Source organism: Hemitrygon akajei, chromosome 21 (assembly GCF_048418815.1).
Source record: "Hemitrygon akajei chromosome 21, sHemAka1.3, whole genome shotgun sequence".
NCBI classification, from domain to species: Eukaryota; Metazoa; Chordata; class Chondrichthyes; order Myliobatiformes; family Dasyatidae; genus Hemitrygon; species Hemitrygon akajei.
This window is the reverse complement of record NC_133144.1, coordinates 42,345,457-42,361,420: the sequence shown is the minus strand read 5'-3', so window position 1 is coordinate 42,361,420 and position 15,964 is coordinate 42,345,457. Positions and strand designations below refer to the sequence as shown.

The window sequence follows — 15,964 nt, the reverse complement described above, 5'->3', positions numbered from 1 at the left end:
CATTCATGGGTCTTCATACATGGTTGAATGACAATTAAACGTGATCTTGAACTTTGCCATATCTGCTCCAATGACGAGATTTCCCATGGCAGCGATTTTAAGATGTCTTCTTTTTCCTTAACTGGAACTTCATCTCTACTATAGTTGACAGGGATTCATCTCTGTATTCATTTCCTGCTCTCACCCCTCTCCTACAATTCGCACAACTGGATTTCCTTGCCCACTCCATTTGATGGAATCCCAACCCATTTTATTCCCTTCCTTCTTTCAGCATCAAGGGGACTGTTCCATATCAATCCATCACTCCCTTTTCCCAGTACCTCCACATGCAACCATTGGAGAAATAACATTTGCTCTTTAAACTTCTTCCTCTCCAACCATCCAACAGCCCAAACAGTCCATCAAGAAGAGGCAAAACATTTGCACTTTTTCCAATTAAGTGTATATCACAGAGTTATAGAGCTATACAGCCTTTCAGCTCAACTCTCATGTCAACTAGCCGAGTTAATCCCATTTTCCTGAATTTGCTTCATATCTCTATAAACCTCTATTACCAATGTACCTGCCAAAAATGTCTTTTAAATGTTGTAGTTATACCTGCCTTTGACATTTCTTCTAGCAGCTTGTATCTGGTGCATACCACCTCTGTATGAAAAAGGTGTTGCTGTCACTTAGATCCCTTTCAAATTTTTCCACTCTCACTTTAAAACCATGCCACAGATTTTGGACTCCCCTTCCCTCAGAAAAAGACCAAATGACCTAGGGGCAGAATCAGCTCATTCAGCCTATCGAACCTGCTTCACCATTCCATCAAGGCTGATTTATTATTCCTCTCAGCACCATTCTCCTGCCTACTCCCCTTAACCATTAATGTCCTGACTAATCAAGAACTTATTAACCTTTGCTTTAAATATACTCAAAAACCTGGCCTCGATAGCTTCCTGTGGCAATGAATTCCACAGATTCACTACCCTTTGGCTAAAGAAATTCCTCATCTATTTTAAATGGGCAACACACCATTGAGACTATGCCTTCTGGACCTAGACTCACCCATTTTAGGAAATACCCTCCCCACATCCACACCTTTCAATACTCAATAGATTTCAATGAGACACCCCTCCCCCATTCTTCTAAACTCCAAAGAGTACAGGTCCAAAGCCATTAAATGCACTTCAAATATTCACCATGATGACGGTGCGCATGGACGCAGCGGCCCCTCATGGAGCGATAAGTGTATCTAGTGTTTATTCTGTTTGTTCTTGACGCATAACATACAATCGGAATATGCTCGTTAACATCAGGGCATACTATGTCTGAAAAACTGACGAGTTCTGGTGTGACATGGACAGTTTACACCGCTACGGACTACTATCCGCTACCAAGACAGTTGTTTCCCGAGGGAGGAGGAAGCGAAAGCGCTGTGAGAGAAGACAGAGGAGGGGTAAGAGGGCCAGCATCCATGCTAGGCTAAAAGCTAACCCCACCAGGCCAGCGGTACCGTCCCTCCTGCTCTCAAATGTCCGCTCCATCAACAACAAGCTGGAAGAGCTGCATCTGCTGAGAGAAACACGCAAGGAATTTAAAGACTGCTGTGTATATGTCTTAACGGAATCCTGGCTCCATGACAACATACTGGATGCGGTGATATAGCTAGAGGGAATTACATCGTTTCGTGCGGACAGAGAGGCAGCTAGCTCCAGCAAGAGCCGAGGAGGAGGTCTGTGTATTTATATAAACAAAGACTGGTGTGTGAACGCTACAGTAGCTGCTAAACACTGCTCACGCTGGCTGAATTTCTCATTGTGAAATGCCGGCCATTCTATCTGCCGAGGGAATTCACCATCATGCATGTGGCAGCTGTTTACGTAGCTCCCAGTGCCAATGCTGAGGCTAATGCTAACGAAGCACTGGGAGGCCTACATGAAGCCATCAGTGAGCTACTGACTACACATCCTGACAGCTTTGTGGTGATTGCTGGGGACTTTAACCACACCAGCTTAAAGACTATGTTCCCCAAATTCCCGCAATATGTGGATTTCAAAACCGGGGAGACAACACACTGGACTTGGTTTATACAAACACACCACAGGCATACAAAGCAGTCCCCTGCCCCCATCTTGGCCACTCTGACCACATATCTGTCATGTTAACACCAGCATATAAACCACTGCTTAAACGTGTGAGAGCAGAGAAAAGACAGATAAGGGTCTGGCCAAAAGGAGCAGCCTCAGCACTACAAGACTGTTTTTTGCACACAGACTGGGACATATTCAAAACAGCAGCCTCCTATGATGACCATATAGACATTGAGGAGTATGCGGAGGCAGTAATCAGCTACATAGCCAAATGCATGGAGGATGTCACTGTGATGAAAACCTTCACCGCACATGGTTATAAAAAGCCATGGATGACAACAGAGGTGCGTTCACTACTGAAGGCCCGTGACACAGCCTACAGTACGCTTCGCTCAGCCAGGTCTGCGCTTTCACTAGGGATCAGGAAAGCGAAAAGGGCCTATGCGGGCAAAATACATGGACACTTCTGTGACACAGGTGACACCAGACGGATGTGGCAGGGAATTAAAGCTCTGCCAGACTACAAGATCAGGCAGAAAACTGATGAGAGCGACACCTCTCTTCCCAACAGGCTTAACAAATTCTATGCACGCTTTGAAGCATCAAACACTACAGCAAGGGGGAGAGCCAGTCCCTTCTTACCATTTGACCAGCCGGCTCCGATCATTGATTCAGAGCAAACATGGAGGACCCTTGCCAGGGTTAACCCACGAAAAGCGGGAGGTCCCGACAACATCCCTGGACGTGTGCTCAAGGAATGTGCTGATGTATTAGCAGATGTCCTGACAGACATTTTCAACATCTCCCTTAGTCAAGCCATTGTCTCCAGATGCTTCAAAACCTCCACAATCATCCCTGTAGCAAAGAAATCAGTTGTAGCCTGTCTGAATGATTACTGTCCCATTGCCCTGACCCCCATAGTGATGAAATGTTTTAAACGGCTTGTCAAGCCTCATATCACAGCCAGCCTCCCCTCATCGCTGGATCCTCTACAGTTTGCTTATCGTCCAAATCGCTCTACGGAGGATACAATATCCACCACACTGCACACAGTTCTCTCTCACTTGGACAACAAAGACACTTATGCCAGAATCCTATACATTGATTTCAGTTCAGCGTTCAAAACCATCATCCCGCAGAGACTAGTGGAGAAACTGTCGCTGCTTGGCCTTAACACTGTCATGTGTCGCTGGATTCTGGATTTCTTGACAGAGAGACCACGGTCAGTCCGTGTTGGCAGGAACATCTCTGACTCCATCACACTGAGCACTGGATCCCCACAAGGCTGTGTGCTTAGCCCATTGCTGTTTACACTGCTAACACATGACTGTGCAGCCAGATTCAAGGAGAACCTGATCATTAAATTTGCTGATGATACCACAGTGGTGGGGCTCATCAGCAAAAATAATGAAACAATGTACAGGGAGGAGGTCAAACACCTAGAGAGCTGGTGCAGTGACAACAACTTGATGCTTAATGTCACCAAAACCAAGGAGATGATCGTTGATTTCAGATGGTCTCAGCCTGAGCACATACCCCTCAGCATCAACGGCTCCACAGTGGAGAGAGTGGAAAACATCAAGTTCCTTGGGGTGCAGATCTCTGACAATCTCACCTGGTCCAGGAACACCACTGGGATTGCGAAACGAGCCCAGCAGAGATTGCACTTTCTGAGGAAAGTTAAACAAGCATCACTCCCCACTAACATCTTAACTACATTCTACAGAGGCGTGGTTGAGTGTGTGCTGACCTTTTGCATCACAACCTGGTATTCCAGCTACAGTGCTGCCGACAAAAAAGCCTTGCAGAGGGTGGTTAGGGGAGCAGAGAAGGTTATTGGGGTCTCCCTACCTTCTGTCCAAGACCTCTTTCAGAGTCGATGCCTCCAGAAGACACGGTACATCATTAAAGACCCCTCACACCCTCTCCATGAACTGTTTGCTCTTCTGCCATCAGGTAAACGTTACAGGAGCATCAAAACTAAAACCACAATGCTACTAAACAGTTTCCTCCCACAGGCAGTCAGACTGCTAAATAGCTGCTCTACCTGACTCTGCTTTGGACACTTTTAACTTGCACTAGACACATAACTTGTTCTTAACTGACATGTGGCTGTTGTGTTTTACTATTTATTGTTATGTTTATTATTTAGTGTTGCATTTGTTATGTTATGATTGCACTGCTCCTGGGAAACGCTGTCTCATTCTGCCCTGCAGAGCTGATGTACGGTTAGAATGACAATAAAGATTTTGTATCTTGAATCTTGAATTTCATTCCCAAAACCATTCTTATGAAGTTCCTATGGATCCTCTCCAATGCCAGCACATCTTTTCTTAGTTAAGAGACCTAAAACTGCTCACAATATTCTAAGTACAGTCTGACCAATGCCTTATAAAGCCTCAGCATTACAACCCTGCTCTTATATTCTAGTCCTTTCAAAATGAATGCAATGTATTTGCCTTCTTTACCTCTGACTCAATCCGCACTACACTTCCCTATATTATATTCCATCTGCCAATTCTTTTCTAAACCTCCCAATCTAAGCCCTTCTACAGATTCCCTGCTTCATCAACACTACTTGCCATTCCACTTATCTTCATATTGTCAGCAAACTTGGCCACAAAGCTACAATTCTGTCATCCTTGACGTACAATGTGTAAAGAAATGGCCCCAACACCAAACATGTGGAACACCACTAATCATCAGTAGCCAATCACAGAATGCTCCCTTTATTCCAACTCTTGTTCTCATGCCAGTCAGTCAACCTTCTGTCAATACTAATATCTTTCCTGTAATACTACGGGCTCTTACCTTGTTAGGCAGCCTCACATGCGGCAGCTTGTCAAAAGTCTTCTGAAAATCCAAGTAAACAACATCCACTGACTCTCCTTTAATTATCTTGCCTGTTACTTTCTTCAAAGAATTCCAACAGATTTGTCAGGTAAGATATCCCCTCAGGGAAACCAGGACCTTGGCCCACTTAATCATGCACCTCCAAGTACCCCAAAACCTCATCCTTAATAATGGATTCCAACATCTGCCCAACCTCTGAGCCACGCTAACTGTACTAGTGCCTCTATAATCTCTTCTGCTACCTTATCCAGAATGTTGGGGTGTAGTTCATCTGGTCCTGGTGACTTATCTACCTTCAGAACTTTCAGCTTCCTAGCACCTTCCCTTAGTAATAGCAAAAACACTCACTCTATCTGCTGAGATGCTTGAATTTCTAGGATACTGCTTACATCTTCCACAGTGAAGACAGACACAAAATACATATTCAGTTCGTCCGCCATTTCCTAGACCCCTTTACTACCTTTCCAACAGTCTGATATCCACTCTCACCTCTTTTTTTTAACTCTTTATAACTGAAAAAACTTCAATAATGTCATCCTTTGGCCTCCTACGCTCCCGGGAATAATAGTTCTTGGCTATACAACTACTTCTTATAAGTCCAACCCTCTACTCCCAGTAATATCCTCATAAATTTTCTGTTTAACTGTTAAGAATGAATTTTGGGTTTAGGTCATTTACATTTAGCAAATGGCTTTGGCTACCAGTCTTCTGTTCCTTGACAATGTATTGCGGATTTAATTTGGAATAATGTATTCCCTAAAAGCTGTGAATCCCAGTCCACAGATGATGTTGGCGTCTGTGGGATGAATGCGAATCAGAAGGTGTGAAATTTGCATGTAGCTTCAAAAGAAAGCATTGTCTATACTTTGTAAATATGGAATTGTCCTTTGTGTTTAGCAAAACAAAATACCGGGCCCCACATTGGGCCAGCACCTTTCCACCAAAAGCGTCTTGGTATGATGCCTGCTGTACCTTGTTTTGGGGAATAAAGAAGCTGCTTTGTATCTACCAGTAACTCTCTCCAGTGATTTCATTCACACAACAACATTTTATATCAGGAGTGGGGACACCTTTGTGACCCATTGTGTGGCCAGCGACCTTAGCAGTCTAAGTGGGTTGAGTATTTTCTAAAATTGCACTCACACTTGGATCTGTTCAGGTTGGTGGTACACGGGAACTCGAGGTATCACAAACGCGGAGAGCTGAACGGGTAGATATGAAAGTGGTGTGTGCGCGTGCATGTGTGTTTATGTAAGTGAGGAAACTGCTTGTTAACTTGGTGAGACGGAGCCACCAGTTGCGGAGGGTGGTTACTGACAGTTCGGGGCGCCAGAGTGGGGGTGTGTATACTCATTCGGGGAGCTGCATTTTAGCGTACATTTTGCAAGTGTGATGCAAAGGAATACAGCGGGCATCATGAGGTCAGGTGCTCAAAAGTGGCAGATTGAGGAGTTTTAAGTTTTAAGTATGTGCAGTTTAACCGGTACCCGTCTTTTATATTTTGTGTAGTGTGGAGGTATTTCAGGGAGAGATTTTATTGAGATATATCTGTCGGGATGGCAGCTATTGAGATCAAGCAACGTCAGGTTGAGAACCCTGATGATTCAAGCCAGTCCTTGACAATGATTACAACCACTCGTAAGCCCTTCACCCCCGTGGAGAAACAGAGCATTTTGTCAAAGTTGCCCTCACTTAGTCACATGTGGTAATTTAGAATTCTGGCGTAAGCTTGAGGAAATGGTTGAAATTCACCAGATGCACTCTAAAGATATACATGTGTTGGTATAAGCGGTGCCCGAGAAATACATGGGACAGAATGGCCCAGGAGGTGCAGGATGGTACTGGGCAACTATCAGGAATGCGAGCAATGAAGAAAGATAATGGCAGTGATTCAAAACGCTCATGAGACTGCACTGCAATATGTTAGTGGACACAGGGGCATCGGTATCAATAACAGACCTACCCTTGCCAACAACCGGACAGGTCATTTATATTAAGGGTGTAGTTGGGAAAACAGCAAAAGCAGAAAGAAGCGAGTCGCAAAGTGACAGGGGGAGTGCAGCTTCCAGTGTATTTCTGGGTATGTCCAAATATCGAGGGCACTATCCTTGGAATAGACATCCAAAGGGAAGCAGGAGCTGTTATAGATTCAGGAAAGGGAGAAATAATATGGACAAGTCAGGGGCAGCAAACGTGTACAACCAACGGAATAGAACTGGCTAGAACTGTCGCAGCTACCCCAATCACAAGAGACTGGAGACAGGATGGTGTCTATGGGTTACTTTGTCAGTGGTTCCCAGCAGTGTGGACTACACACAAGCAAGATTGTGGTCGAGTAAAGATAAACCCAGTTAAAATGGAGGAGGGTCTGTATAAACCCCATAAGCAGTACCCTATAAAAACTGATACACTGACAGCTGTCCAGGGTATACTGAAGGAACAAAAACACCAAGGGATACTCTGGTGCGGCTGCGGCCACTACTAACTCGCCTATATGGCCAGTAAAGCCGAGTGGATCATATCCATTAACAGGCTATACCACCCTTAAGACCATGCCGAAACTGCATCTCAGTGTCGGGCCCTGCAACAATCCTGAATGGCTTGTCTCCAGAGCAAAGTTTTTCCAGTCCCTCTGAGGGCAGACAGTACTGCGAATAAGGAAGCAGAGGAACAAGAGGCAATTGAAATTGCAAGTGCGCAGGAAGAAATGACAGAAGCCAGTTCAGTAAAATTATATGAAAGGGTGGAGGCAGAAGAGGAGGGATGGCGGAGAAAGGAGTCGCGGTGGTCCCTCCATGTATTAGGCAGATATTACTGAAGTTATATCATGGGGTAATTACGGGTTGCAGTGAGCCTGGGGCTTACAGGGATAGAATGACGCAATATGTGAAAGACCTTTGTAATCAACAAGAGAAACAACAGCAGCACATCTCTGATCAGGGAGAGCCAGAGGGAAAGGAGATAGTCCTTCCACAGCCCGGCGACCAAGTCATGGTGAGGGTGCTGCCAGAAAGGCCAGGGTTTGGCCCCAGGGTGGATAGGACCACAGATGATACTCTTAACCAATGATACTTGTGTCTGTGTGCAGGCTCGGCGAGGCAGCCAGCAGAAACACTGGACTCAGGTTAAAGCATATGATTCACCATCTTGCTTCTCCCACAGACAGAGCGGGGGAATCAAGTGTACCCAGTAACCATGTAATTACAGAGAACCTAAGAGAGGAACACCAGCCGGCCATGCCAGACCTGACCACAGCTGATGAAAACGTACCTGGAGGAAACGCAAAGGCAGAAAACCGTGAATAGCCTGCTAAAGTGTGATGGTGATGATACTCTGTAATGAAGGCTGGTTGCTGAAGGTAGATGATTAGTTTAATAGCATAGAATAGAAAAGATTGAAAAATAGATGGGGAGGGATTTTTAAGTTAAAGCAGAGACAGCAAGCTCCACAACTTCAATGGCATTCCAGACTGTACACGGCATCTGAAGGCAGTCACCCCCAGTCTGAATGCGGAGCTGGGTCCTTTCAGCAGTTGGGCCAGTGATTGACTGGACAGCTTGGAAGGGGGTGCCACCGGGGAGAGGTCCTTGCAGACACTTACATAGAGGCCACCCCACCCTTTTACACCAATGAGAGCCCATGGGTGCTCCTGGAGAGAGAGTTTCAGCAACCAGAAAATGAAGGGGTGAAGACAAAGGAATGTGATTAAGCTGCCATCAGTCTGCAGGGGAAGAGCCAACAGGCACACACAAGAAGCCGCATTTCTAAAGGCTTGTCCAAATTTCTGGAACAGCCTCACTGCTTAACTTTTGGTAGGTAGCGATTAGGGAATACTAGGGTAGGTATTGCACTGGGGGGGGGGGGGGATTTCGAGGCAGGACATTTTTGCTGCCCTATTTGAGTAGATCCTCCTAGGTTGGCCTTTCCTGGTACAAATTTATTTTTGTCCAGGAGGGCCAAGAGGAGGGACTGTTAAGAATTATCAAGCCCCATGTTGGGCCAACAGACCTTTCCACCAAAAGCGTCTCGGTATGATGCCTGCTGTACCCTGTTTTGTCGAATAAAGAAGGCGCTTTGTATCTACCAGTAATTCTCTCCGGTGATTTCATTCACGCAACAACATAATGACAAATGCGAGATCATGGATAGCAAGATAGAAGGTGCTGGCACTAACAAACAATGTTCTTGTAACTACTGACAGGCACTGATATAACATATATCACCACCTATCAACAGCATTATGTATTAATAGTACTAAATTGTGGATTGAAACCGAACTGCTTTATCTTCCCTTCCAAAATGAAATTCCATAGTGAAATAAGGCCATCTTAAATACCATTACCTAGCAACCTAATAAACAAAAACAGAGAAGTCTGAACTCCACTGTGAGCTGCACTGCGACTGCCATTACTAAGTTTATTTTTAGTCATAACTGAGCTGGATTTGCCAGGTACCGTGTTCAATTAGTACACAATGACTAAGCAGAGATTTGCTCAGTGCAGCAGTGATATCAGATTATTGGCAATTTAATACACAAACCCCTAAGTGATTGCTAAAACACAATCAATCACAATAGTAAATGGTTACCACTGTCCATGTGAATCTAAACTTTCAACTTGAATGCTCTGTAACAATGAGTACTGTACAGTGTGAATATGTTCACAGGTTTCCATAATATATGAAGCTTTAGCATAATTACATCGATTAAAGAATGACAATTAGTCCAAATCTCCTTTTGTCCAGTGCCCAAAGATACATGAACAACTATATGCTGGCTCACCTCTTCTGCAATCTGCTTCTAACACTGAATCACCATACTTAGCACAATAATCGTTTCAGCATCCTGATAGTATTATGTCTCACTAAGTAGTTTTGCTGGTGGCCAGCCTACTAGAAGAAGTTGCATCAACTGGCATAATTTAGCAGAGTCATGAAATGCTCCAGAAAGTTAGGTGATTGATAGGCAGTATCAGCTAGAAATCAGATACAAAAAGATAATTTAACCTGAAATAGTCTTGGACGTGAACTTCTTAAGAAAAAAAATCTAGAACAATATTGAAATATGCTAGAAGATACATTAAGGGTATTCCAAGCACTTTACCAGCAGTTCACCCAAATCCAGTAGGCTAAGTACATCTGGGTTCCATAAATAAAGTTCAATGAAAATTTATTATCAAAGTACATATGTTATTTTGTAGTACCTTGAGATATATTTTTGCAGGGATTTACAAGAAAAATACAATAGAATTTTACAAAAAGCTATACATGAGTGCACAATGATTCACAAACACCAAGACAAATTGTGCAAATAAAAATACTAAGAACATAAGCTGTAATGAATCCTTGAAACGGAGTCTGTAGAATACAGAATCAGAGTGAAATTAACTACATTTGTTCAGGAGCCTGGTCATTGTAGGGTAACTACTGTTTTTGAACCTGGTGGTGAGGCTTCTGGTAGCAGTAAAAAAAGAGGACATGACGTGGATAGTGGGGATTTTTCATGATGGATGCTGCTTTATCGTGGCAGTGCTCCATGTAAATGTATTCAATGGTGGGGAGGGCTTCATCTGTGATGGACAAAATGAGATTAATAAGCAGTTATTAAGTCTGGAAATATTGGATGAGGGTAGAATATTGGTAAGATGGTAGAGGTAAGAGGGAAAGTTTAATCTTAGCAACAGGATCTTTTCTGTCACTACAAGCTACAATTAGTGCAGCAATGCACCTTCCAGCTACACTGAAGGGTTCATTTATTGTTTGAGATACGGTGTGGATTTTGAACTCTTGATTTGATTTACTGAAATATTTACCCAAGACATTAAAGGAATGAAACCATTAGATAACCTGGAAAGGGAAGTTCCAGCCTCAGCAGAGCTGTTACTATGTGACAACCAATGCCATTTTTTCCATACAAAGAATACAGTAAACTCCTCCCTCCTGAATGACTTTTATAGTCAGGCAAAATCTGTGGGGATTCCAAAGAAGCAATGCCAAATCCGTTTCACACTGCAAACAATAATCACACAGGATATATCAACCAATCCTGAGGACTCTTGAGCAGAGAGAGACTACCCACAGCAACTTACCTAAGGCAGCGTGTGTTGAGAGGCTGAGAACACTTCAATCCACTGAGCAAATACTCAATGTCATCTGTAAACTCCTGGTTTTCTCCAAATTCCACTACATCATTGAAGTGCTTCACGTGCTGGACCACAGTGTACAGCTGAAATAAAAATAATAAATTAAAATAGCAGATTTTTATCAGTTAAATACAAGGCCCAGGTAACTTGTCACATCACGTCTCGGATATTAACCCACCCAATTCACTTAAGGGAAGGCTTTCTGCCTGCAGCTTTCCCCTGATGCAAAAGGAAGGTACTTTTGGCATAGCAAAGGCAAGGAAGCAGACAATACAGGGAGGTAATGTGAAGTTTTTGGGCCTTGTATACCTTTGCATGCAATGCCACAAAGCATGGGAATTCAATACAAAAGAATTCTGTCTATTGAAGAACTCAGGGGATATGGGGACAAAGCAGGAAAACAAGTGTTGTAGAAAATCAGCCATGATCTTGTTAAATTGAGGAGCAGGCTCAAGGAACCGGATAGCCTACTCACATTCCTATTTCTTATGTTCTTACCATCTCTGGAGGTTACAGAAATTAAAAATAATCTTCTGACTTAATAACATATTGTAACTACAGGACAATTTTCACTCCAATTAGATGGAATAATCCTTTCATCCTCGGATCTATCAGCTATAAGGGGAAAACAGTAAGCACAAAGAAATAGCTAGTCTAAATGGTCTACCTCTAATTTTGGGATATTGAACCCATTTTCTTTTATAGAGAAATAAATAACAGCCTGCAGACTAGGATGTGGAAACTCCTAATGTGTTCTTTGAGCTCAGCAAAAACATGATGAATTTAATGGTCTCATTATTTGTCATACACATGGCCATTCAGTCCACACCAGTCCTTAAGTAGAGCAATTCCATCTCTGTACTCCTTTATTTTATTTGATTTTTTAATTTAGCGATACAGCGTTGAGTAGGCCTTTCTGGCCCTTTGACAAAACCGATTAACTCAAATCTAATCACAGACAATTTATACTGACAAATTAACCTACCCAGTAGGAAACCGGAGGACCTGAAGAAAATTCATGCATTCCACAGTAAGGATGTATAAACTCCTTACAGAACAGCGCCGCAATTGAACTCAACATTGGAAAACCCTGAACTGTTACAGCCCTTGCTAACTTCCATGCTACCATGATTCCTTCAACTTACTTGCTTACAAGTCCAACAAATGCCCTTTGATTCTTTTTAATCAGTGACGTACATTAAGTAGTACTTTTGACAGGAGCCAATTAACCTACTGACATATCTTTGGAATGTGGAGGAAAACAAGAGCTTCCAACTAAAACTAACAGAGTCTTGGATAAAATGTACAAACTGGACACAGATAACACCACAGGTCCATCTCAAACCAGAGCAGTTTGAGCTGTGAAAAAGCAGCATTAGTCACTGCACCAAGGTGCCACACACCATGTCAAAAACTTTTCTTACTTCTGGGGGAACTGCATAGCTCTTTCTGCATCTTTTTATTGTCAGTTACAGTATCACTGAGGGGGAAAGATGATATTGAATCTAACATGTTCTGGATAATTCTGTTAATATGGTGATGAAAACTGGATCAAGATCAAAGGCAACACCTTTGGAATTTTAGCAGTGCTGAAAGAAAAGATTGTGCAAACATTCAATTACAGGCTTTCCAGAAAACCCTGCCAACCTCCAAGCATGATTTTAACAGCAAAGTTAATGTGAGAGATAAACCAAATACCTCTTTATCCTCCTTCCTACATTTCAGTGCAGTCACAATGTCTTGGTATGGCTGGGTTGGTATTGTTACAGTTTTGATCACACGGGGAGGAGGAGGAGGGGCTTTGAAGACACCTTCATCTTTCTGAGCAGTTTCCTTTGTGGTGGCTATGACCTATGAGCAAAATATAAAAAATAATCAGTTTAAGGACAAAGTTGCTGACAAAATGGCTGCAAACAGAAAGCTTGAATTACTACTGCATGTTACCCAACAGTTATGCAACTGGTCTCAAACTGTTGTAAGTAGTGGTAAATGTCAAATCATACACAAGATGAAACTGAAAACCAACAGCAACTGCCAGAAAAGGGAAGATGCAATTAAATATAGAGCACAATAAATCCTCTCATATGCATATTCTCTTATTTTAGCTTGGATTTTCATGTTATTTCACACCATTATGAAATGAATAAGCTACTCAGTCTATCCAAACACTGCTAATTCCCAGAGTAATCATATGCCCCATTTTCCCCCCTATAATCTATTCTCTCTCATTTAACCATCAATTTTTTTCACTCCCTTCCCAATTCTCTTACCACTCATCTATACACTAGAGCAGAGGTTCCCAACCTTTTTTTTATGCCATGGAGCCTTACCATTTACTGAGTGGTTCTTGGACCCCAGGTTGGGAACCCCTGTGCTAGAGGATAATTTATAGTACCCAGATGACGTGCCAACTGGCATGACTTTGCAATAAGGGAGCACTTTATTTTTGGTCATTGGGATCCCTGTCAGCCTCTTTCTTGAGGCACTGGTATACTTGCATTCTGCAAGCTCCAGATTGCGAGGCCAGAGCAGTATCTACTATGCAGTATCCTTTCCTCTCCTTCTCCTGCACTAAACACAAGACTCAATCAGGGTGCAGGGAAATCATGTAAGGCATTAAGAAGCCCGATTATGAATAGAAATGTCACATGTTTGGATTTGGACACACTTCTTTGGATTACTGTTGGCCTAATTGAGATGTTGAGCATCAAAGCCCAGGATGTGGCCGTCATCCTACTTTACCTAATTAGTAATTGAAAAGTAATTAATATCCTGGAACACTGCATTATAAACAAATTTATAAGTGTGCTTGATGCCTTGAGAAACACGCTTTCAAATGAAGTAATGGCTATGTGCCAGTAATAAGACCACAATTTAGTAGCAAACTCTATACAGCAGGAACTACTATTACACTAAAATGGTGTTTGCTGATACGTACTGTAGTGGGATTTGAGATCAGTAAAAATATGCCTTGAGGTCTATTTTTTAAAATTTACTGGGTAATTTGGTGTCACGATTTCTTTAAATAGTTATTTCCTTTGTGAAATGTCATTATACCAAAGCCAGGAGCTCACGAAGCAATGTTCAAGACAGCAGCAGCAAGCTGGTGATACAATTTGCAATTCAAGAGGACATGAAGGAAATGAGGAAACATGGATTGAATTCAGGGAACTGGTACTGAGGTAAAAGATCAGGGATGCTGTTGGCAAATGGTAAGCAGATATAAGGGGCCAAATATCCCACTGCCACTGGCTACTTCGGGAGCTTTCCCAAAACCATGCAAATGGAAAGTGAAACTGCTCATTAGCGAGGAATGCTGAAAGGAGATGTGGAAGAACGATGCAGCCGGACTAGCATTAAATTAAACACAGGCACCAAGGATAGTGATTTCAATATCGGAGAGTTCAAGAAAACTGGCAGTATGACAGTTTCAGCTTGCTTTACCATGCATCAAGATCACACTCAATGCCATTTCCTGACACTGTCACCAAGTACCTCCACTCCCTTAATATCCAGATATTTGAACAAACTCAACAACATCCTTCTGAGACTGGTAAGTTCATATAGATCTGCCATTCCCAGTGAAGAATATTATCTTTAAACCAATTCTGAACAGCCTATCCCTTATTCCAAGACTCAGCCCCAGTTATAGACTCCCTAGTCAGAGGAAATATTCTCCCTGCATCTAATCTGTTTCGTCCAGTGGGACTAGTTGATGAGATCACATCTCACTCATTCAAATAAAAAGGAAGGAAACAGGTCTGATGAGTCAGACTGGACTCATAATCCAGACGCCTGGACTAGCTATGTAAATTCAACTCATAAAAATGGAATTCAGAACAATAATAATTATATGTATTTGTCACATGTACACCAATGACACGACTGTGGTGGGTCTTATCAGCAAGAACGACGAGTCAGCATACAGAGAGGAGGTGCAGCGGCTACCAGACTGGTGCAGAGCCAACAACTTGTCTCTGAATGTGAATAAAACAAAAGAGGTGGTTGTTGACTTCAGGAGAGCATGGAGTGACCACTCTCCGCTGAACATTGACAGTTTCTCCGTTGAGATCATTAAGAGCACCAAATTTCTTGGTGTTCACCTAGCGTAGAATCTCACCTGGTCCCTCAACACCAGCTCCATAGCCAAGAAAGCCCAGCAGCATCTCTACTTTCTGCGAAGGTTGAGAAAAGTCCATCTCCCACTCCCCATCCTCCCCACATTCTACAGAGGATGTATCGAGAGCATCCTGAGCAGCTATATCACTGCCCGGTTCTGGTGCAAGACCCTGCAGCGGATAGTGAGGTCAGCTGAGAAGATCATCGAGGTCTCTCTTCTTGCTATTACAGACATTTACACCACACGCTGCACCCGCAAAGCTAACAGTATTGTGAAGGACCCACGCACCCCTCACACACTTCTCCTCACTCTTCTCCCTCCTGCCATCTGGCAAAAGGTACCAAAACATTTGGGCTCTCACGGCCAGACTGTGCAACAGCTTTTTCCCCCAAGCCATCAGACTCCTCAATACTCAGAGTCTAGACTGACATCTACATCATTTATTATTATATTGTACTTTGTCCTCTACTGTGCCTATTGTCTTGTTTATTAATTATTGAACTGTCCTGCACTGTTTTGTGCACTTTATGTAGTCCTGTGCAGGTCTGTAGTCTAGTGAAGTTTTTATGTTGTTTTACATAGTGTAGCCTTGAGCTGTCTCACATAGTCTAGTGTAGTTTTCTGTTGTTTCATGTAGTGCCAGGGTCCTGGAGGAATGTTGTTTCGTTTTTACTGTGTACTGTACCAGCAGCTTATGGTCGAAATAACAATAAACTTGACTTGACTTGAAGCATGCAGTGAAATGCAACATTTTGCGTCAAAGCAATCATCGAGGA

General features: G+C 43.0%; 1 protein-coding gene across 1 annotated transcript in view; it reads right to left on the bottom strand.

Annotated features, from left to right (window-relative positions):
- Window positions 1-15,964, bottom strand: part of LOC140714255 (wings apart-like protein homolog) — a 182,146-nt gene that overhangs the window by 64,363 nt on the left and 101,819 nt on the right. The window contains exons 6-7 of the mRNA XM_073025311.1: window positions 12,767-12,919; window positions 11,015-11,151 (exon numbers count right to left, since the gene is read on the bottom strand). Coding sequence (XP_072881412.1) covers window positions 11,015-11,151; window positions 12,767-12,919 — 290 coding nt within the window. The remainder of the gene's footprint in view (window positions 1-11,014; window positions 11,152-12,766; window positions 12,920-15,964) is intronic.